Source organism: Cnephaeus nilssonii, assembly GCF_951640355.1.
Source record: "Cnephaeus nilssonii genome assembly, chromosome: 7".
NCBI lineage: Eukaryota > Metazoa > Chordata > Mammalia > Chiroptera > Vespertilionidae > Cnephaeus > Cnephaeus nilssonii.
In genome coordinates, this window is record NC_137078.1 from 66,232,340 (window position 1) to 66,255,793 (window position 23,454).

Here is a 23,454-nt window from a genome sequence, read left to right on the forward strand (position 1 = left end):
CCGAAGGCAAGGGCCAGTCCTCCCCACTCCTAGGATCCTAGCCTTGCCCAGGAATTCTAGGTTCAGCATTCTCAGAGCCCTGGGAAAACCTTGGTGTCTCCACCCTGGAGAGCTGGGCCAGACATGACCATACCAGCCAGCACTCCTTATGGCCGGGGACAAAAATCCCTCCCTGTCCCATTCTGGCACAGTTCCTTCCACAGTCTGCCCAAGAGCCATGTGGCACCCAGACCACAGCTTCCCACCAGCGCTGCTTTAGTTTGCCTCCTTTATTTTACCAAAAATAACAACAATAAAGTCTTCCCTCTGTTTCACAAAAATAGATTTCCCCCCTTCCCTCCCCACCCCTCCCACCCACTTCACCCTCTTCTTCAATCAGCACCAGCTACAGCCTAGAATCTATGTTTCCACCCACTGTCCCTGGGAGAATCTTTGACCACCTCCCCCCCTCCCTCCAGAGCCTTTGGCAAAGCTGCAGGGCCAGGGCTGCTTCCCTTGGGAACTTCTCTGGAGGCAGCAGCCCGAGTCCAGTGGGCTGACTCCAGGAGCCCCGTCGGCTTCCCCAGAGATCAGGCAGCTGCGGGGTCATGGAGATGGGGCATGAGTGTGGAAGTTTGGCTCAGCAGATAACCCTGGCAGACCTGAGGGAAAGTGGGGCACATCAGGCTAGAAATCCTTGCTCAAAGCAGGAGCAGTTGTGTCCTGGAGAGGGGCTGTCAAACCCTCATTCCATGTGCTTCTCATCTCCCTGTGTAGCAATGCACAGCCCCTGGGGTGGGAGTCGGGACCATGGCTTCTCCTCCAGCTCCACAAAGCCTTGCCGTGAGGCCTATAGGGGACAGCTTCTCCTCCTGGCTTCAGTTTCCTCTTATGTACGTGGAGGATTCTGTGAGTGAGACTAGATGCTCCTCAGGTCTTTTTCTGGCTCTCCTTCTGGCCTCCCAATGTGGAGGCTCTGGGAAGGGAGGGCCCTGTCCCTGCCTCAATTTCCCCACCTGTGAGTCTGCGCACAGAGCTGGGCATGGGAGTGCTGAGTAATGGAGTACTGAATGAACATCCCAGTTTCTCTGTGAACAGCTGTGCTCTGAGAGCCAACCAGCTGGAATGTCTCAGGATGGCTGAAAGGAGGCAAGCACTTGAAGGATGGGGTTTCTCCAAGCCTGGAAGACTGCATTCACTAACCCCATGGTTCTTAATGTCCTGGGATGGGAGACAAGACTCCAGAGTTTCCCAATTCAAGTTCTACTAGACCCTTGGGTTGGATTATTATCCTGTGCTGGGCTTCAGATGCTGGGAGCCAAGTGTACGGATTCTAGAAGCTAGATTGGAGTATGTGATTCCCAATTTAAGCACCAGAGGACCACTGTGGCCAGAGGGATCTTACCCCCAGGAGGCTGTCTATAATCAGGCCTTTCTGGAGGCAGAGGGCTGAGTGAAATGACAGCTGATGGGCATCTCTGGCTGAGCAATCAGAACCTGTGTCTGTGGTGGGCCAGGGATTTAGGTACTCAGGGCAATGCTCCCCTTCCTATCTCCCCACAGTTTCCCAGAATTCATGCTGATGGAAAAAGGTAGCCTAGACATTTCAAACATAGAGCTACACCTACCTACAACCACATTTTGTACTTACACATCATCAGACACATCAAGTAGGGACAGTGAATTGTCATCACTTCTACAGTGATCATGGTCTGATGGTCCCAATCCCTCCTCCCCTTTCTCTCTCGTTCCTTTGTTCCTTCCATCCATCCATTTGCCTAACATTTATGAGGTCCCACTATGTGTCAGGGAGGGTAGGGTCTAAGGTGGCTGGCTCTCACAGACACTCTCCACAGTCAAAATCACACACACACACACACACACACACACACACACACACACTGCTCACACACACACAGGCTGCTCACTCTTGTACCTTTCTTGCCATCACCTCAGCCACATCCACATTGCCCAGTTAGGCTTGGGAACCACTACGAAAAGGTCAAGTGTCAGAGTGGAAATCCTCTAGCCTACCCCATCCCTAGACTTCACGTCAGAGGTTTAGCTCCTCCTTTCCTCCTGTTTGCCCACATTTAAATTCTCCCTTTCTCCACTCACAAGCAGTCAGGAGATATATGGGCAGACTCCTGAGAACCAGAAGTCCAGGGGCTTTGGGTGTGTGGAGGGGTCCCAGGGCCTTCAGGTTCCTCTGCCACCAGACTCCTGAGGGTCCCCCTCCTCAGCCACTCTATATTCAAACGATCATCTGATGAGCAACAATGTCCAGGTCTAGGCTCAGTGACAGATCCGCTCTGTCATCTCCCTCTGCAGAGACACAAGATGGGGGTGAGGGTGGGGGTGGGGTAGGGAATGAGAGTCAGTCAGAGCTCAACCTGCCAGGCAGCCCCCACCCAAACCATAGGGCCTGGCTGCTCTTCTGCCTGAACCTGGCCCCTTCCCTCCTACCACCCCAACTCCAGGCTGCAGATCTGGGTTTGTCAACTGTAACTTGAACAAATTCTCTATTAAAGTACAGAGTCACTGTTCAATGAATTGTCTCCCCCTAATTTATCCACTTGGGTATTGGATTTTCTTAGCACAGGTAGACTTTGGATCTGAAAACTCAGAGGCTAGCGCTGGTAGGGGAGGGTAGCGGGGGCTTGGCCTCACCAGTGGCTCCAGCTCCCGCTGGTCCACCAGGCTGAACTCTCGGATGAAGTAGTAGAAGTGCTTGTAGCAGGTGTTGACATGTGCCTCGGCCCCCATGCTGAGGATGCTGTCGAAGTGGTGGATGTAGACATGGACAAAGACTCGAAAGAGGCGGGTCAGGATCTTGGTGCAGACCTGCTGGAAGTTCTTGGGAAAGGGAACTCCTAGGGGGGTGGGGAGGGGCAGAAGTGAGGGGGATCAGAATCTTGGTATGAAACCCTACCCAGCCCTGCCTGCCCTCCCACATACAGGCAGCTCTTGCCCAGGATGGCCTCTTCCCTAGCACACTTCCCTGTGGGAGACAGAGAGCGATCGTGATTTGCTTTCCCCCATACTTCCCTTTTTAAGAAGCACAAATCTGATTTGCTTCTGTTCTACTGAAATACAAATTATCTTCCACCTTTGCCCATGACTCTGAGCAGGACTCTGCCACCTGGTTGGAGGTCACTGAACAACCCTCCTTAGAGTATGATGAAATAAAGTAATGCCCCAACTCTCCCCAGAAATATATGCATCTGTAGGTGCTCTCACAAGATACCTTTGGATAAAATTCCAAGGGGAGCTCATCAACATCTGGGGTCCATTTTTAAAAACATGGGCCTTCATAATTAAGTCCTAACTTCCCAGCATGGAGCCTGCTCAAGGCTTTTCAGGATCCTGACCTCCCTCTCCCACCCGACCCTGACTCCTTCCTCTTTGCATCAGCTGCCTCCCACAGTGCAGTCCCCAGACCCCTAATCCTGAGAATTACTAAGGCTTCAAGAACTAGTTCAGATTATCTCTCATTCCTTCAAATTTTCAATAACACTTACTCTTCCATCTGTGAACCAGGCCCTGTGCTGGGCCCTTTGCACCTTTTGCCTGGTATGATAATGGGTATGATAGCCATCCTAGATATGATCAAATGGAGGTGCATAAAGTTGGAGCCACTTGCCCGAGGCCACATAACTATTAATTAGTACTGACTGGAGTCAAGATTCAAACCCTGTCTGCACTGCACTGTAGCATCCCTCTGAGATAAATGCCATAAACTCTGCTCAAGAAGAGCTCTAGAGCTTGGCAGTGTGGCCCAGTGGTTGAGCATTGACCTATGAACCCAGAGGTCAAGGTTTGATTCCTGGTCAGGGCACATGCCCAGGTTGTGGGCTCGATTCCCAGTAGGGGACGTGCGGGAGGCAGCTGATCAATGATTCTCTCTCATCATTGATGTTCCTATCTCTCTCTCTCTCCGTTCCTCTCTGAAACTGATAAAAATATATTTTTTTAAAAAAGAAGAAGAGCTCTAGAACCCGTGAAAAAGACACAGTTTCCTATAGTCCCCCGTGCTCAGGGTAGAAATCTTGGTGGCATGTGCTCTTCTCTGCCATCCCAGGGTTAAGGCACAGACACTGGGGTCTCATAAGCCCAGGGGTTAAGGCTAGAAGGGAATAAGAGCCCAGACACAGGCCCACACTGGCCCACCCCGCTCCACAGATCCCTTCTCTCCTCACTGTTCCCAGGAAGGGGTGAGCCCTGCCTCTCCATGAGCCCTTCTAGGCCCAGTCCAGGTTCCTCAGACTTGTCCTGCCTATCTAGACTTGGGGCCCAGGCTCCAAGAGACCTGAGCTGCAGTTCTGAACGCTCCTAATTCAGTGCACTGTCCCTCTCTCGGCCTCGGTTTCCTCCTGTGTGAAATGAAGATACCCACTGTGGGGCATGCTAGTGCAGGAAATGACAGGCCACCAGCTGGGGAGGGGCCGAGGGCACTGAATTGTGACTCAGTGCTCAGCATTCAGACTTCTCTCCTCTGGGCTTGACCACCCTGCCCCACCCATCTCTGATTCCCACAGCCGTGAGGCCAGGTGGGGTGGGGCTGCTGTGATGAACACAGTGTCATGCTAACACCCCTTCTTGATGCCCTTGGGTGGGGAAGCAGGGCCAGGGTGACATCACTCATCTCCCTTACCCACCCTTCTCCGCCCAGGCTGCCCAGCTGAGATAAGAAAAGTCTCCACGGCTGGGAGCTCTGCCCTTAGAGCGCCCTGAGGTGGAAGTACTGTCAGGCACACCCAATCCCCACTCCCTCCCCTTCTGGGGACCGGAGTCAGAGGGAACTCCCAGGAGGCTGCAAGTCAGATCAACCCAAGGAGGGTAGCCTGCTAGGAGCACCTTGAGGCACCTCTTCTGGAAGGTTCTGAGGATCATAGTGGTCTCACCAGCGTGGTCCCTGGAGGGGCACCCAAGCTTTAGACAAGAACCCCAAACTGGGAGTCAGGCCGTCTGAAATTGCGATGTCTGATCTTGACAAGCAGACACTGAACCTCTCAGAGCCCGTTTCCTCTTCTACAAAATGGGGATGAAAATTACACACACACACACACACACACACACACTCCACAGAATTACTATCTCAAACTAAATGCCGCATCTGTGAAATGGGCTCCGGGGGCTCCCTCCCTCCCTGGCCAGGCCTGACCAGGTGGCACTCACCAACGCGAGTGGGAAAGACATCCTCATCGTTGATGAGGCCCTCGATCCAGTCCATGAGTAAGGCCATGTAGCGCGGAGCCGAGAGCTTGGCTGGCCGCCGGTACTGCCGCTCGTCCTGCCAGCGGTACTCGTAGCGGGGCCCTCCAGCCATCACCGGGCAGCTGGTCTCGCTGCAGCGCTCCGCCATGGTGCCATAGATGAGGTTGATGCGGTTAAAGAAGTCCACCACGTGCACGGCGATCCAGTCGTCAATATTCTCGCCCGGCGGCAGCCTCACCACACTGCGCAGGTCCAGGCCGGACTTCAGCGATGCCTGTGCCTTCTTGTACAGCTCAAAGCGCTGTGTGCCGGGCTCGAAGCGCTTCCGCGGCCGGAAAGTCTTGTCCTTGGCGAACACCTGCTTCAGGCACAGGGCCATGGCCAGGCTGGGCTGAGGGACGGGTGTCCAGCGGAAGGACCTGCGGATGCCCTGCCAGAGCCAAGGGCATGGAAGAGCATGGTGGTCAGGTCCTTACCAAATGTGCTTTGACTTCCCAACACAGCATTCCCTCTCACCTCTCAGCTTTTGGCCCATCTCAGCAGCCTCTTCCGGATTCTAAATCTTCCTCATCCCCTCCGTCCAGCACCCTGCCCTGTTCCCAGGCTGTCCTCTCTCCCCTGTCAAGTGCCACAGCCCTGCCTTCTTATTCTGTTTCCTCTCCACGTGCATTGCATCTCACAGAAGGCTGGGCCTCGGATCCAAACAGGTGCTGCTTAGACTTGCTGTTGACCAGTAGGGAAGTGGCAGAGGCTTCCTGCCGGCCCTGGACCAGATGACCTCTGGGGGCCCCACAGGCCACCTGGTGCAGCGTGGGAGAGCCTGGCGGCATTGTGCTGGGGGCAGGAGGAGCCCCCCCGGGTCCCCCCCTTCAGCTTCCTCTGGGATATCTTATAGTTCATCCGGCCAGCTACCAGCCACCGGGGATTCCCAGAGAGCAGGAGGGACTTTTCTACCAAAAATGTCCTTTCCTTTTATTACCCTGAAAGAGGAAAAGCCCTTATATGGCCAGCTGGGTGGCCTGTGAGTGGCTGGAGGAGAGGGGGAGGTAGCAGGTCTAGAAGGGCACCACCTCCTCCAACAGCAGTTGGAGATCCTTCCCTCCAAGCCCTCCCCTTTCGGAAACCCCAACAGGCCCCTCCCCCTGCACCTGCTACAAAGTAGACATTCCTAGAGCACCCACTATGCGCCTGGAACTGGAAGGTAGGAATGCAGTCAGATCCATCCATCTAGAATTCATATGACTTTGCCTTTTAGAACTGAAGAATCCCAGATTCAGAGCAGACCTTGGGGACAGCAATCAGAGCCCCAAGCTTGCAGGCAGAAGTCCTGGGCTGTAGGCCCAGCACCACCATGACTGTAGTAGGTAGGCATGGACTTGGCCCATGCAATTTCCGGGGTCACTCCGATATAGTCCATGTTACTGTGACTCTCGAGGTAGGCTCTTACTTCCTCTGTGAGTGTGTGAGCTCTTGGGAAATGCAGATGTAGGTTCCTACTGAGACAAATTTAGCCACAAACTGAGCACTGACCCTGACCCCAGACTGAGCACTAAGGCTGAGCATAGGCCAAGCACTGAGCTCTGGCTCCAGGTTGAACTCTGACCTGACCTTGACCCTGGTCAGTGGGGGTGCTGACTCCAATCCTAAACGGAGACTTGACTATAGCCACAAACAAAACCTCAGAGCTGACATTGGAGCATTTTTCCTTTCTCATGCCTCTAGTAATACTGGGACAGGACTGGGGAAGGAGGATGGGGAAAAGGTGACACTGGATGTAACCAAAGGCACAGTAAATATGGGTTGGGGGAGGTGTCATGTCCGGCAATAAGTCAAGCTAGTGGAGAAGTTCGGAACAGGGGTTCTTTGTTGTAACCACAACAGGCAGGCAAAGAAGAGGACAGTCAAATAAAATAAGAGGAACTTGGAGAATCCATCCCCTGTCCCCCACCTTCTCACCCAAAGAAGTCCCAGCATGGGACCTGAGCTTCCTGACCCAAGAGCAGGTGACTTCCATGCTTCACTTGTTACCTGCTTGGGAAGGTGCTTCCAAAATCTCTCACACTGCAATCAAGCGGGGTTCCTGGGCTCTTTACCTTCGCTCAGTTCCCTTTACTGACTGTTACCAACAGACCCTCAGTCTGGCATTCAACACCTTACCCTACCTTTCCTGCCCCACTTCCCAACCAACCACGCTGGGCTTCTTGCTGATCCCTGAATATGCCCCTCCGTCCTGCCTCTGAATCTTCACACCCCTCCACCCCCACGCCCAGCCTAGGTCAGGGCCTGGCACATGGTCAATGCTCAGGCTTTAAGGAAAGCTTAAACTCAAGAATCTTAGGGTTCTCAGAGGGAAGGCAGGCGTGGATGGGTGGGAAGAGATTAACCAAAGAACTTATATACATATATGCATAGCCCATGGACACAGACAATAGTGTGGTGAAGACCTGGGGTTGGGGGCAGGGGTGGGCTAGAAGGGGTCAATGGGGGAAAAAAAGGGGTACATTTGTATAACTTTCAACATTAAAGATAAGTTAAAGAAATAAAAAAAGAATCTTAGGGTTGAAATAGCCCTGAGAAATCAACTAACCCAACCCACTTCTTATACAGACGGGGAGTTTGAGGCCCAGAAAGGGGACTTGAGAGCCTTCATTCACATAGCAAGTTATAGGCAGAGGATCTCCAAGGGCAGAACTGGGAACTGGGATAAGGTGGGGCTCAGCCCAAGCAAGCATAAAAGACCATTTTCCTACATTGGCTGCACTAGCTGGTCCCAGGTCTGGTGGAGATAAGGGGAAAGGAGGGGAGTGGAGGGAGAGGGGAAGCACCTTCCCACCAATTAGATCGACCTAATTCCTGTTCCAACACGCTGAGCCTCCCCACTGCCCCACAGCAACTTGGGTGTCCTGACCAGGGGACTCGAGTCTCACCTTCCTGCTGTAGAATTTCAAGGCCTGGGTCTCCCCCAGGAAAATGTCAGCCTGCCAGTGGGAGGATGGATAGGTGCCCTCTCTCCATGCCACTTGATTCTCTTCACTTCCCACTCCAATAACCTTCCAGAGTTTCTATCCCTCACAGAACCTTTGATCCCTCCCTGAATCAAAACTACTGCCCCTCTTAGCCCTATTTTTCTAATTCTGCGTCCTTTTACTCCTAAAGTGGTCAGTGACTGCTCACAGCCTGGGTGGGCATTGGGCTTCCCGAAGGAAGACCACAGGGTAACACTTCCTGTTTCTGACACAGCCCCCTGCCAGGGCCACACCTACCATTCCTCAGGCTGAGCCTAGAACCCAGCCTAGAGCTGTGGGGAAGGCGTGTGGGGCGGTGGGGGCTCCCTGCAGGGCAGAGATCCAAGAGAGAAGTCGAGGTGGGGTTCCGTGCTCTGTACAAAGTCAGCACAGTCCCCGCAACGCTCAGCCACCCAAGCCCACCCTTTGGCCGCCGGTCTCCTGCCACCTCTCTCCAGCCCAACTGCCAGGATAGCCCGGTCTGTCGTAGGACCCAGAGGGGCAGGCCAGACATTTCCGCTCCCGAAGACACGCCCCCTCAAATACAGGCACCCCCAAATCCCGACTTTCGACTTTCGCTGCTCGGACCCGGACCGCGGACTGTGGCCAGCCTGCCTTCGGGCAGAGGTCGCCCCCGACGGCGCCACGCCCGGACAGCGGAAGAAATGAAAGTGGAAGCAAGGCTGAATCGTGTCCCCGGCGGGGCGCGCGGGCGCGGAGATCACTCACGGGTCCGCCTCGGTGGATTAGCGCGAGTCCTCGTCCGGCCGCGGGTGACCACCCCAGCGCGCTGGGCCGGTCCGCTCCCTCCGCGGGTCCTCTCGCCTGTCCACCCGCCTGCCCAGCCGGGCTGCGGTCGCCCTATCGCCCCCGAGGCGACGCCAGCTCCTCCCCGGGCCTCCGGCCCGCCGCGCTGTGGCCGGCCAAGGGGCGGGGAAGGGGCGGGGAGTGGGGACCCTCCCCCCTCAGTGCACGCACTCATTGTCGCCTTTCCGGAAAGGCTATCTCGTGCTCCCAACTTCTCCTCGTAGGGCAAACTTAGTGTCTGCTTAGACTCCTACCAAGGAGGCAGCCTCAGCTTTCTCCGCTGTAAAATGGGGACAAGTTCAGCTTTCGTCTGGAGCAGAAACAAAGGCGCTACGAGATAATGGTGGTTTTTCTCGCTCTCCCCGAATCACGTGTGTTTCACTTGTGCCTGAACTCATAAGGGATCAGTTCTGCCCTATACACTTCCATACCCTCAGCTCTTGGTATATTATATTGCCTGGCACACAGCAGGCACATAATTCCCATTTACTGAATGAATGAATGAATGAATGAATGAATGAATGCCTCAGGACTCATGAGTGAGTCCCTCACTGAAAGGACTGGCCCTGAAGATGCTCAGATCACAGATTTTCACCTCCCCCACCAGGGCTGGGGTTCTTGCTCAGACTGGGCTGGTTCTCCTCACTCCTTACCTGAAATCACTCCATTTCCCACCGCCAGACATTTGTTCTAGCTGTTCCCATTTGAATGTCTTCTTTCACTCCTTCCTTTCAACCAAATCCAAACCCTTCAGACTTGACTGTTCTTCCTACTTTTCTACCTGGGTTCCTTCCCTGAGGGCAGACAGATATCCCACACCAGCATCCAATCACAAGTGGGCCCCAGGATGAGGGACCAGGTGGCTGTCTTGGGATAGCAGGGAAGGTTGGAGGCCTAGAGTGGGAGGGCCAAGGCAGAGGGATAGGCTGCAGAAGGCACGCTGGGGGGGGGGGGGGGGGGGAGGGTTGGTAGAAAGGAGCTGAGCAGGCTGGGGGGGGGGGGGCGGGGTGGTGGTGGTAGAGAGGAGCTCAGCAGGCTGGAGCAGAGCAGGGGAGAGCTGGTGGCTGGAGGAAGGCATATACTGGGACACAGATGCTTTCTGGGCTCCCCTGTGTCTGGATCTTCTGCTTGCTCCATGGGTGGCATGAGAACACACTGGATCATGAGGAATCCCAGTCCATAGAATTGAAGATTCTTTCTTTTGTTGAGCACCTATTTTTGTCCCAGTCTAAAGTCATTTGCTGTACCTCTGGCTGGGGTTTCCTAGGTCCTTAACTCTATCTCAAACCCCTACAAATATTTGCATGCTCTAGTATATGCAGAAGAGATTCAAATCCAGTCCTTTGTCTGATGCCCTATTTAATCCCCTGTATTAAGCATGACTGTGCTGAGAGCAGGGCATCAGGTAAGGAAGCTGCTCCGGTTCCTGACCTCAGCTGACAACAGGCCAGCAAGGGGTCAACACACAGAAATCACACAAGGTCAGAGCTCCGTCATCCAGAAGTGAGAGCATGGTTACAGACTGAAGGGGAGCACTTTGTGAGAGTGGGTTAACTGCAGGACACACATGGAACACCCCAACTGGGCATTCTGAGGAGAGTTTAAAGAAGGCACTATTTAGAGGTGTAGTCAGGGTACAGGGAAACCACATGGATAGTGTATCACCAAAGGGCTAGCAAGAGCAGCCTTTTGATGTCCACTCTAGGCTGAAGCTGCCCCCCCTAGCTGAGAGGTGCTGGGAGGGAGTTGTCAAAGTGGGAGCTGAGGAGGGAGCTGCTGACTGGAGCTGTGGCCTAAGCTCCAGGGGCATACCCCACTCAAGGCAATCATACTGCAAAGGACTGGGGGTCTAAGGGGGCCTTCCCCACCTCCCTTCCTCTGGCTTCTGGGCAGGTCTCCCCATTGGCCAATTCCTACTCTTGAAGCCAAGGGCAAGGAACCTGTTGATTCAGCCTACAGAAGTCAGCCTCCTAGAGTGTGTCTGGGGGGTTGGGAGGAGGCAATGAAAGGAACTTAGGATGTGGGTCAGGGACTTTGACTTACAGAGGAAACACAAACCGCTTTGTGCTTTTCTTATCATTCAGTTCTAAGTATTTCATAATTTCATTGTCATTTCCTCTTTAACCCATGGATGATTTAGAAGTGTGTTTTTTAGTTTCTCAGCCTATGGGAGGTTTATGTTTCTCGTGTTGACTTCTAATTATATTGCATTGTGGTTGGAGATCATGGTCGGTAAGATTCTTTGGAATGTGATGTGACTCCTTCTGTGGCTTTGCACATGGTCATTTGCTGTACCTCCAGCTGGGTTTTATAGGATGGCAGGGGTTTGCTTGGTGAAGAGTGAAAAGTAGAGAATCTTACATTGTGGGAAACATAGCTGATCCATTTAGGAGGAGCTTCAGAAGTCGCCAGCTCACCCACAGATCCCCTGGGTCTGCCCGATACTAGCTGACAGGTTGAAGGCCTGGGAGAAGACAGAGATAGCCCAGGTCTCTCAAATGCCAGTCCCCCCTTCCTGTGGTTCTCAGTCTGGGCTAGAGAGATTCTTACAGGAGGCTCTGCTGGGGCTGAGAAGATCCAGACCTTTGAGAACAAGGTCCCAGCTTTGCAATGTATTTAGCTGTGTGACTGGGTTCCTCCTGTACTCCCTGGTGGCATGCTGTAACTCTACAGGCACTGCTCCCTGCCACTGTGTCCTGCGTATGACAAGTGGCTCAAAGAAGGCCCTGTCTCTGAAGCTTGGTGGGAACCATTGAGAACCTAGTTGCGGAGATACTCTTTCCCACTGCAAGAACATGGCTCCTCGTTGGGAGCTCCAGTGGCAGGGGGTGGTATCCACACCTGGGCTCTGGCTCTGCTGTGTGTCTCTAAGAAAGCCCCTGTCCTTCTTTGGGCCTCAATTTCCCCCATCTGTACCACAAAGGCGTCTTCCATCCATACCATTCCAAGTGCCTTATCAGGACAAGCTTCCTGCTCTTGCCCCTGTGAGCCTGTACCTGTGACTCCACTGATACAGAGGAGTCTCTCCCTGGGGACTTCCCAGTCCCTCCTATGCCAGAAAAGTTTCCCCATACCCACACTCCTCTCAGAATGAGCTACTGCACCCCCAGAGCATCCCTCAGGCTTCTGGAAACTCCAGTGGGGAAACCTGGCCAGAAATCAGAGGAAGGGAGGTGGGGGAGGCCCCGTTAGACCCCCCAGTCCTTTGCAGTATGATTGCTGTGGGCTGGGTATGCTCCTTGAGCTTAGGCCACAGCTCTAGTGGAGGAGCCGGATGGGGCCCACCTTCTCCTCAATCTCCCAAGAAAAAGTTTCTATTTCAGCTCTGCCTTTTCCTGCCCAGATTCCTGCAGTATCTTTCATCCTGGCACATTTAGGGAAAAGCAAAGAATAGCCTCATTGCAATAAGAGGAATTGAGGTTAGACTTCCTTTAGTTTGAAAGACAATGTTGAAAAGAATGTACATTAAAATTCTCTATGACCTTGGACAAGGCATTTGTCCTCTCTGAGCCTATTTCCCCCTCTGTAAAATGGAAACCACAACAATACATGCCCCACAGAAGAGCTGTGAGGGTCAGCAGAAGGCTGTGGTCAGTCTTTTTGGGGTGCTGCCTTCAAGCCCCAACAGGCTCTTGTGTAGAAGAGGGATGGCCCCATTCCTGTGGTCCTGGAAGGCAAGGGGCAGTGACCAGGACAACATGAGAGGACACTTGACACATCAGGGCTGTCCAACCATGTAGCCTGGGTGGCTGTACTCACTTCTTGGGGTGGGGGCGGGGAGAATGAATGTGCAAGCAAAAGTGGCACATCCACTGTGACATGGACTTTAGAGGGCTTTAGAACCTCAGACTCAAGTGTTCTGTGCTCCAAGGTCCCTCTTCCCTCCCTGCTCCCTGCCCACCCCTTGAGTTGGAGGCATAGCCTTCACCTCTCCAGGTTTCAGGACTTCCATCTTGGGAAGGATACCTGTGGAGCCTGTGGTGGAAGCCTGGTGTGCATAAGAGTCGTAGGATAATTTCATAACACCCCCTCCCAACCTGACCTGACCTCCAACGTAGCTGTGGTGGGCATTGCCCTCTACAGATGCATGCCCTCCAACCACTTGGGTTAGTTCCCAACTCAGGGGTGTCCCAGGAGTGGAGGTGATAGTTGGTGGCGGTGGGATTGGGGGTTAGAAGGTAGGCTGTGGTGACAATTTGCCAGTGTCCCAGGCTCAGCCTTCCATGGAGCCCACCATGAAGCCTGCACAGGAAGTTCTGTCCAAGCCTACTTCCTCTGCCACTGTGGTGCCTCCCTTTCAGCCTCTGGGGCTGCCTGCCTAGAGCATGACCCCAGTTCAAACCCTCCTCAGGCTACCGCAGTCCCCATGGCCCTTTCTTCCCTCCTCAGCTTCCTTTCTCCCAGTGTTTTCAGTAATACCCGCCTTAGCATTGCCAGTGGGGATGGGGGTTCCTTACAGAAGACCATCTGATTCTGACCAAGCCTGGAGGTCTCTCAGTTACAGAAGGGACTGGAAATAGAGGAAATCAGCAAAATCCAGAATGACAAAAATTCTATAGGACAGATTCTTAACACATAAATGTCAAGAAAACAAAAGAGGTGAGGAAAAACCTGTAAGTTAAAAGTGACTTAATATGGAATACTACTCAGCAATAAAACAAACTGGCTATTGAGAGTTGTAGCAACTTGGATAGATTTAAAAGGCATTGTGCTGAGTGAAAAAATTTAATCTTAAAAGATTGCATACTATATGATTTTATTATATACATTCTCAAAATGACAAAATTATAGTGACGGAGAGCCGATTAGTGGTTGCCAGGAGTTAGGACTGAGAAGGAAAGCTTGACTATAAAAGCATATATAGTACGAGGGACTTTCTTCTCTGGGTGATAGTATCCTGACTGTGGTTCCACAAACCTAAAATTTCATAGGACTATAAACAAAAGGAGAAAATAAAGAATGAGTGCATATAAAAGCTGGTGAGATCCAAAATAAAGTCTGTATTTATATTGTATGCATGTCAATTTCATGGTTTTGATCATTCTGGTTATTATATGTTACAGTGGGGAAAGCTGAGTGAAGGGTACGTAGGAACTCTATTATTTTTGCAACTTCTATGTGAGCCTAAAATTATTTAAAAAGTTAAAAAATGACTTAGACATATCTAGTTGCAAGATATGGATCTTGTTTGGATCCCGATTTGAGCAAAACTGTAAAAAATTATGGGATAATTGGAGAAATTTGAATATGACTATACATTTGATAGTATTAAGGAATTACTGTTAATTAATTTAGGAATGTTTTGTGTTTTAAAAGTATTTATCCTTTAGAAATATAAGCAGAGGTATGTATGGATTAAACAATATAATACCTGCGGTTTGGAAAGAAAGTGGGTAGGGATCTAAATGAAACTAGATTGTCATATGTTGAAAATTTTTTGTGTTGGGTAACAGGGACTTGGGGTTCATTATACTGTTGGTTTTACTTTAGTATATGTTTGAAAATTTCAACAATAAAAAGTTTCAAAAAGAAAAGGCAAGGCCTCTCTTTTTAGAGATTTTGTTTCAGTATCTTTGGGGTGGGTACAGGAAGCTGCTGGTTAAGCAAGTTCCCTAGTGATATTTATACAGAAAACTAACGTTTGGGTATCTCTATTGTAGACTGAATATTTGTGTCCCCTAAATTCATATGTTGAAACCTAATCCCCTGTGCAATGGTATTTGGAGGTGGGGTCTTTGGAAGGTGATGGGATTGGCGATCTTATAAGAGACCTCAGAGAGCTCCCTTCCCTTTCTACCACTTGAGGACAGAGCTAGGAGACGGCCTTCTATGAACCAGAAAGCAGGTCCTCACCAGACACTGAACCTGTAGGCAACTCGATCTTGGACTTTCCAGCCTCTAGAAATGTGAAAAATTTCTGTTGTGTATGTCACCCCACCTATGTTATTCTGTTATAGCAACCTGAATAGATTAAGGCAACCTCTTCCTGGTCCCCATATTACTTGTGGGGTGAGGACCTCCCTGAGGGCTGGGGTGATGTCTTCTAAAAATAGTAATAAATTAATAGAGTTTTTATCATATTAGAGAGACAGCATGGTAGGGTGGAAACAGCACATTGGACTCATTCATTCAATCATTCATTCATTCATTCATCCATCCAGCCCATAAATATTTACTGAGAACTCATTAGATGTCAGGCACTATATTTGGGTTAGGTACAGACCTTGCCCTTGCATTGTGGGTGATAACAACAGTCCCAGTCTTTTGAGGAACTTTCCCCAGGCCCGGGTGTCCCACTTCACAGCTCCTCAGACTGAGGTTGCAGATGATTGTTAAAGAGCAACAGGTCAGGGAGGGGTGGCTTTCACAGTCTAATCTCCTCAAGCATTTCACGCCAGGTACTATGGACTGGTAAGATTTACATCCCCCACAGTACCCAGTAGTGTTTTTTATTTTTACATATTTTTATTAATTTTGAGAGAGAGAGAGAGAAACATTGATGGGCTGCCTCTTGCACACCCCTTTCTGGGGATCAACTTGGGCATGTATCCTGACCAGGAATCAAACTGGCAACCTTTTGGTGTATGGGATGATGCCCAACCAACTGAGCCACACTGGCCAGGGCTTCCCTGGTATTCTTTAACCCTCCTTGCCCCTCTTCTGAGAATGGCACTGTCAGTTTGCCTCATATTGTAATTACTCATGTTAGTGTCTCCCTTGCTGAACTGTGAGCTCAAGGGCTAGGAGTAATCCTTTAAATCTGGGCCCCAGAAACAAGCATGCTGAGCTTGGCCCTACTTTAAGGCCTCAGCCCTGGCTCTTCTCTTTACCTGGTACTTTTCTTCAACTCCAGTATCAGCTGTCACCGCTGCAGAGATGGCTCTCCTGACCATTAATTTATTGCCTCCACTCCGCATTCTATCACATTATTATCATTTTTTTATTTTCATAGCACTACCAGTACTTGAAATAATGTTATTCATTTGTCTTCTTCACAAGCATATAAACTCCATGACAAGGGCCTTATTTGTCCTGCTCACTGCTTTATTCACCAGCTTCTTATATCTGTACTTAACATCTAACAGGTGCTCACTAAATATTAATGAATGCTGAGTCATTGCTAAATCAAAGGATTGGGAAAGTGGGCATTTTTACCTCTTCTCCAAGGTTAATAACAAAAGGTCACTATTATGGAGACTGTAAAAAAAAAAGAAAGAAAGAAAAAGCATACATGTGGCTACTGCTTCCAAACTGGTTGGAGGAGAAGAGAGAAATAGCAGCATAAACCTCCTGAGAACAAGACAAAGGAAACGATGACCAGGTGCTAGATGTAGGGCCCAGATTCAGAGGCCAGAGAGACACAGGCGGTGGCTGGAACAGAGCTTGAGAACAGGGTTCCTACGCATTTTCCGTGTCTGCACCTAACATGGCGGTGGCAGAGTAGGTGCTCTGTGAGGACTACTGAATTGCACTGAGCAGACAGCCCAGCAGATTGGTGATTTACAGAGACTGTATATAATCTGGTACCTTGGATTACAAATATTCCTACTCAGTAAGTTCTCAATCTAAATGATTCTCTTAAATTCAGAGTATTTAAACATAGACATACACAAGATAATGTTTTGGCTAAAATCATATCACTTATTTATTCAACAAACAACTGAGTATCTTATATGTTCCAGGCCATATCCTTGACACTAGAAATGGAGATTAAAGCCTGGCCCTCAAGGAGCTCACAGTCTAGTGTGGGCAAAAGATACATAAATACATATATATAATATAGGCACAGGGGACCACTATAGGAGGCAAAGGACAGGAGATTGAATCCAATTCTATAGTTAATGTCCATAGGAAAGGAAGACCTGGCCTTTTTTGTGAAGAACTCATAAGGCAATGGTTCTCAAAGTGTGGCTGGTGAATTACCATCATCTGAATCATCTGGAGCACATATTAAAATACAGATTCCCAGGAATTTCTACAAAGATTATGATTCAGCAGGCTGAGGTTTGGGACTTGGGAATCTGCATTTTGAAGTGCTCAAGATAATTCTACTTCCACTTAAAGTTTGCGAACATGTGAGATAAGGTTTGCTTGTTCAACAGGAATGAAGAATGATTTGCACATCTGAAATGTTAATTTGCATTGGTCTTTAATGATAGGCAGGGAGGTAGAGAAGAGGAAGGGAGTTGACATTTATTAAGCTCTACTGTAGTCTATAAATTAATTCTCATAATAATCCTATGAGGTAGATATTATTATCCCCATTTTACAGATGAATAAACAGATTTAGAGTTTAAATAATTTGTTCAATATTATAGAGCTAATGAATTACAACACCAACAGCTGAACCCAGATTCATTTAACTCTAAAGCCTGTCCACTTTCAATAACACCATGTTGCACCAGCAGACAAATTTACTGACCAATGTTACAATGTTCTTTTAGTTCTTTGCCAGATCTTCCTAGGTAAATATAAGGAACAGCCAGATGGTGCTTTGATCTTTCCAGTGTAACTGTCCATGGATACAATCTTCCTTGTGACTTAGGGCAAAGCTGGGAGGAACAATAAAATGAGCAGCCAGTTCTTATTTCTTTTCCCATCATTTTCTCACCCTCTGGTGGAGGTGCTATGAAAATGTCCTATGGCTAGGAACTGGGTCCATCTGGATGGAAAAGCAAACATAACCGGATACCCACAATAGCAACTCTGACTGATGCTAAAGATTCCCGGGACTCAAAACATCCAGATTCAAGTTTCTAAAAAAATGAACTGTCAGGACCAGAGGTAGGTCCAGAATTTGCATCAGGAAATAGCCCTATCTTTAGAGAAATTGTGAAAGGCTAGCTAGCAGCTTTTCCAGGTTAAACAAACACTATCTGTCTCTTTCTATATACAGACTCAGAGGTATAACAAAAAAGACTCAACTCAAAAAATAATGGGAAGTCCAACCCCATTTAAAGAGCTTGGGGACAGGCCCAACAGGTAATGAAGAAAACAAACATACACAGGAACTGTAACTACTGGTTCCATTCCTACTCACCATGTTCAGTGTCATACCACCAGATCTCGGGCAGCAGCAAAGTGAAGCATGTCAGAGCAAGAAAAGGAAAGGCGTAGTAGAGGCAGCTGAAAACAATGGGGGGGGGGGGGGCGGGGAGGTGGAAATGTCCTATGGCTCCAACCTGGGAACATTTGCTTCCACCCACTTTTTCATATAATAGTAGCACGGCTTAGAGTTGTTAAAGAACAACAACACAAAAACATACAAATCTAGATTGCTCCTTCCTTATAAAAAGTTGATTTATTTACATTGCACTGATTCACTCCCTCCAAATACACAGATTCTAAAAGACAGAGTTAGAAGAGGAGGTGCCACAAACCATGGTTTAAAAATATGCAGGCACCATCCCTGTGTGTTTTAAGTACACCTGACATCTACTGATGCTTCAAACCAGCTACGCTAAAAACAACTCTGGGATCATCTAGATGAAGTCTTAATCTTGATTGCAATACCTGGTTGTTCTAGAGTCTAAACAGGATATTTGAGTTATGCTTTTGGCAAGCTAACTGGCACATGGGAAGAGTATCTAAAGCCCACATCTAACTATAGCAGGTCTTCAAACTATCTTGTCACAAGTTTAGAAAGATGAGGAACTATGCTCATTTGAGAGTTGTACCACCCAAATGTCCAGAATGCATATGCACTTTTAACTGTGTGTAAAATCAAGTCAACCATCCTGCTGATCTTTGGCTGTCTCTGATAATGAAGTGAAACACTTAAAAAGGAAACCTCAAGTGTGCTGAGAGATAATTATCAGAATTTTGGCTACCTCTGTTCCTGACTATCAAGTAATAAGGCTCACCTCCATTAGTATTTCTTACATAAGCACACAGGGCAACTCCTTAAGAGACTTCATTATAGATGCTGAGCTCCTGAGAGTTCAAGGGGGTGTGTGGGCTGAGCAGATGCTGTAAAGGAGCCAACCCTTGCAGCTCTAAGTCTTATCCTGGTTCTGGACACATTTCAGTTCCGCTCCAAGTCCACTTTGCTCCAATTCAGCGATGACAGACATATATTTGAAGTCATTTGGTCTGAAGTTAAAGGTCTCCACTAACCCGTAGGTCTCCTTCCGATCAGTGGCATAGAAGAGCTGAACTTGATTGGCAATGCACTGTGCTTCAGCAACATTCTGGAAGGTAAAAAGAATAGTGAGCTCTCTGCCTGCCCAGGACCGAAAAGCTGTGTTTGAGTCCTGTGGCAAGTGGGCCCTCACTCAGGAGCCTTTGCTTCAGGAAACTTCCCCAACTCCCTGATCTCCCAAGTCTTAGCTAGGTGCCTCCTCTCTGTGTACCCAAATTACCCCATGCTTACCTCTATCGTCGTATTTATCATACTTATTGTATTTGTCCTTTCTTTTCTTTTCTTTTCCTTTCCTTTTCTTTTTTTGTCTATCTTCCCTAGTATCAATTCCTCAAAGTATGTGTGCTTGTTTTACACCCCTGCACATAGTGACATCTGGTGAATGTTTGAATAAATTAATGCATATGCTCAAAATCTCCCTCTTCATTTAGTTCCTTTATAACTGTTAAGTATATTTCGGGGGGGCGGGGGCGGGGGCGGGAATAACAACAGTTACCCAGCTCCAAGCTCTAGCTGGTGAGTACTAAGTTCTTGACTAACCCTTTCTTTGAGTGTGGACTGTATTTACTGACTTGCTTCTAACAAGCAGACTACAGTGGGATGACGAAGAATGACTTCTGCTATTAAGTCACAAAAGACATAATAGTTTCTAACTTGCTCTCTCCTGAATCACTTGCTTTGGAAAAGCCAGTTGCCATGTGATGAAGACATTTAAGCCCTACAGAGAAGTCAATATGGCAGGGAAACGAGGCCTTCTGCCACGAGCCATGAGAGTGGGGTCAGAGGTAGATCCTCAAGCCCAATCAGCCTTCAGGTGGCTGTAGTGCTGGCCAACATCCTGACAGCAACTTCACGAGACTGAGCTGGACCCTCCTAGCTATACTGCTCTTGAATTCCTGACCCACAGACATTATGAGGTAACCAATTTTTGTTTTAAGCCACTAAGTTTGGGGTAATTTGCTATGCAGCAATTTCTAACTAATAACTAAGGCACCAGCAAAGCCCCAGGGAAAGCTCAGAGGCAGGGAAATGGTGGCCAGACCACTCTATGTAACAGAGGTAGGGTCAGGACATAGGCTATACTTTTTAAACCTTACTAAAGAGTTACTTCAAACTCTTTTTTTTTTCTATCTAGTCAATCTCCAGTTCTAACTAGTCAGAGGCACTTATTCATTATCATTGTGTTCCTATGGCCAAAGCCAACCCCAAAGGATAATGGAAAATTCCCAGTAAAACTGACTGTCAGGAGTGTGCTATGTCTAGCTATAGAATGATGAGGATGGGTTTATAAATACCCTAGGCCGATTTGTCTCCATTCCCTCCTGTGGGTTTTCAGGTCATTTTCTCACAAGCAGGCACTAATCTCTGAGACTAGATCTTTAATCTAAAGCCTTTTTCCAAAATGCTGGCTATTCAAATTAATGGAATTTCAGAGCTGGAAGGGGCCTCCGAGATCACCCAGTCCTCATTTAATAAGCCAGGAAACCAAAGCAGATGAAGTCCAGGGATAGGCCCAAGGTCATCAGGCTAGAGAATGGCAGATTCAGGACCAGACCTCTGGACTCCCAGGCTGGCCCCCCCTCCACTTCACCCTGACACTGTGGGGGAAGATAATTAAAATCAATCAAGGTTGTTAACTCTGCTTCATCCATTTTACCTTTTTTTATACTTAAACATGCCTCAAGAGCAAACTATTTCTAAAGCAAGTGCATGCCACAATCCAAGGCAGGTATCACTGTTCTCTGAGCTCCTGAACTGTAGGGCCTCTGACAACCAATTTTTATTTGAGGCTTAGGATGGTGGAGGCAGGGGTTATCTCAGCTGTGTTCATTCTAGAATAGTGCCGTCCCAACAGTAGAATCCTAGGGCTCTGAAGAGGTGCCTCAGGTCCCTCCACCTCTGTTTCAGCTGTTTTATCCTAGGGTTTACATAGTAAGATTTTGTTTGGATCCAGGATTCCTCCTACTAGTTTGAAGACCACTAGTGTGGTGGGTAGGGAGGTAAGATACAGGAAGCATCTGTGCATCTGTCTCTCGAGGGTTACTCACCCCCTGCCTTTTGTTTTCTTAATTCTCAACATGAAGCAGTAGCCTCCTCTTTCCAAGATCCAAGAAGATAAACATATTAACTCCCTGTGTTGCTCAATAAGGAGGTATATTAACAAACCTGATTTCTCCTTCTCTTTTAATTTTCATAGCTATGATCAATTTACTTCCTATATATTTTTGGGGTCATTATCTCTCCTCCAATGATTCTTTTGTGTCTTCAGGATAAAGCCAAACCTCTAAACATAGCTCACCAATCCTTTTTATATATCAGTGATACCAAATTCTTTGTTATACCGCAAGTCATTTTATGCCTCCTAGTATTTACTTATGCTATTTGCTCTGTCTGAAACATGCCTCTCTCCCTCCCACCTTTCTTTACCTGGAGAAACTCTGGCTCATCTTTGAAGGTTCAGCACAGGTGTCATTTCTAGAAAGTCACCTTCCTCCTTCTGGGTCAGGGAACCCCACCCCCCAGAATGCTGTGCATGTTTTTATTCTAGCACTTACTGCGTTCCAATTAAAGCTTTTATTGATAGACATATGGAACCAGATAAGGTTATCTAATATTCTACTAAATTTTCAGCATTAAAGTTAATTAGTTAAGAAGAAACCTTTAGTTTCCATGTATTTCTATTTATCTGCTTTACTGTATTTGGAAATACTATGCCTAAAGTACAAACTCATGAGCGAGTATGCAGGTAATCATATATTTATATTACAGGCAGTCCTCGAGTTACGTCAGACTAGACTTACATCATTTCGTGGTTACATCGCCATCTCCCATTTATTTATTAAAAAAAAAGTTCCGTCATTTCGACATATGTACATATGTGCTTTATGTTTTTTATTATTTATTTACCACAAGTAAAGGTCAGGAATTGTTATCTTTCTTTTAAACTTTTTTACTGTTTCACTTCATTACTGCTGTGTATGTGCTCCATGTGAGTGACGTAGGTGCTTATGTAGGTGGTGGGTTCCGACTTACGGCGAAAATCGCGTTACATCGCGCCATAGGAACGGATCTCCGATGTAACCTGAGGACCTACCATACATTTCTTGGTTTCCCATCTCTGAATCATGCACCTCTATAATAATTCCTAACATGTCTAGTTCTGTACAGTAGTTCCTCGAATAACATCATTTATTCAATGTTGTTTTGTTGTAACACTGAAGAGATGCTGTAGGAATTTAACTGCTGTGTATATCAAGTTGCCTATGGTAAAGTTGGTTTTGTTACGCCTTTTTGCCACAGTTCCAAGAACCTATCAATGACATAAAGTGAGGACTTACTGTATACTGCACTGGACAGTCAGTCAAGTTGACTTATGCAAGGCAAATGAAGAGTGGAGTAAAAGTAGGTTTACAGTTGTGAGTACATGAAACATAATTTATTCTTGTATTATTATTTATTAATTATTGTATTATTTTCCATATGAACAACGGTAAACCTACTTTTGTCCCATACTTTATTTATTGTCTGGTATGCTCTGGAATGTTATAAGGCCAGGAGGCAAATTTTAATGATGGTGGGAACTGTGTATCAGTTTGAGACCACCAAAGTGAGGTGGTCAAAATGCCCAAGTAGAAGGGTCTCTCCTCTGACCTCTTGAGTGCACTTTTTAAAAAAATATATATATTTTATTGATTTTTCACAGAAAGGAAGAGAGAGGAATAGAGAGTTAGAAACATCAATGAGAGAGAAACATCGATCAGCTGCCTCCTGCACACCCCCTACTGGGGTTCAGCTGCCTCCTGCACACCTCCCACTGGGGATGTGCCCGCAACCAAGGCACATGCCCCTGACTGGAATCGAACCCGGGACCCTTCAGTCCGCAGGCGACGCTCTATCCACTAAGCCAAACCGGTTAGAGCTCGAGTGCACTTTTAATATGATTAAAGGCTGTGCTTCGCTGAAGACCAGAAAATAAAGTGCAATCTCTATGTCACTTACTCCTCGGGTCAAATCTTAAGCCTTGTCATTATTGGTAACTATATCCCCTCCAAATCTCAATTTGAAGCACCTTAACACACTTGGTCTACTATTTCCTATCTTTTAAGCTCACTCCCAACTTCAAAAATCTTTTAACTCCACTAGGACTCACAATTCTGTCTCTAACCTCCCTTGTTTTCACTTCCCTCTTTATCCAGTTTATATTCCATGGTCAAGAATTATAATCAGTCCTTTGCCTTTACATTCAACTTCCTATTTTACTTCATTATACAACCTGGCTAAACCATAACACTAGTTAAATGAAAC

General features: G+C 48.1%; 3 protein-coding genes across 4 annotated transcripts in view; all 3 read right to left on the bottom strand.

Annotated features, from left to right (window-relative positions):
• The window catches only part of MKNK1 (MAPK interacting serine/threonine kinase 1), a 45,374-nt gene extending 43,147 nt beyond the window's left edge, over positions 1 to 2,227 (bottom strand). Inside the window, exon 1 of the mRNA XM_079776869.1 lies at positions 2,098 to 2,227. The gene's annotated coding sequence lies outside the window, so the exon portion shown is untranslated. The remainder of the gene's footprint in view (positions 1 to 2,097) is intronic.
• Positions 370 to 9,105, bottom strand: MOB3C (MOB kinase activator 3C). 2 transcript variants are annotated; one of them, XM_079776873.1, is made up of 4 exons: positions 8,931 to 9,105; positions 5,158 to 5,626; positions 2,650 to 2,852; positions 370 to 2,304 (listed from the first exon to the last, which is right to left on the bottom strand). In XM_079776873.1, exons 2-4 carry the CDS (start codon positions 5,573 to 5,575, stop codon positions 2,275 to 2,277), a joined length of 651 nt encoding a protein of 216 aa, XP_079632999.1. In that variant the 5' UTR covers positions 5,576 to 5,626; positions 8,931 to 9,105; the 3' UTR covers positions 370 to 2,274. The 2 variants fall into 2 exon arrangements, with proteins under 2 accessions (XP_079632999.1, XP_079632998.1); XM_079776872.1 differs by lacking the exon at positions 370 to 2,304 and having other exon boundaries at positions 2,398 to 2,852.
• Positions 9,106 to 16,567: 7,462 nt separating this feature from the next.
• The window catches only part of ATPAF1 (ATP synthase mitochondrial F1 complex assembly factor 1), a 29,651-nt gene continuing 22,764 nt past the window's right edge, over positions 16,568 to 23,454 (bottom strand). The window contains exon 9 of the mRNA XM_079778300.1: positions 16,568 to 19,198. Within this exon, the coding sequence (XP_079634426.1) occupies positions 19,004 to 19,198 (195 nt within the window). The 3' untranslated portion in view covers positions 16,568 to 19,003. The remainder of the gene's footprint in view (positions 19,199 to 23,454) is intronic.

What these genes read in the sequence shown, in the direction of transcription:
- MOB3C (XM_079776872.1), bottom strand. Translation starts at nt 5,575, where the DNA reads ATGGCCCTGTGCCTGAAGCAGGTGTTCGCCAAGGACAAGACTTTCCGG. An exon ending in TGTCTTTCCCACTCGCGTTG is followed by an intron (nt 2,853 to 5,157) that starts GTGAGTGCCACC and finishes CCACCCCCCTAG; the next exon opens with GAGTTCCCTTTCCCAAGAAC.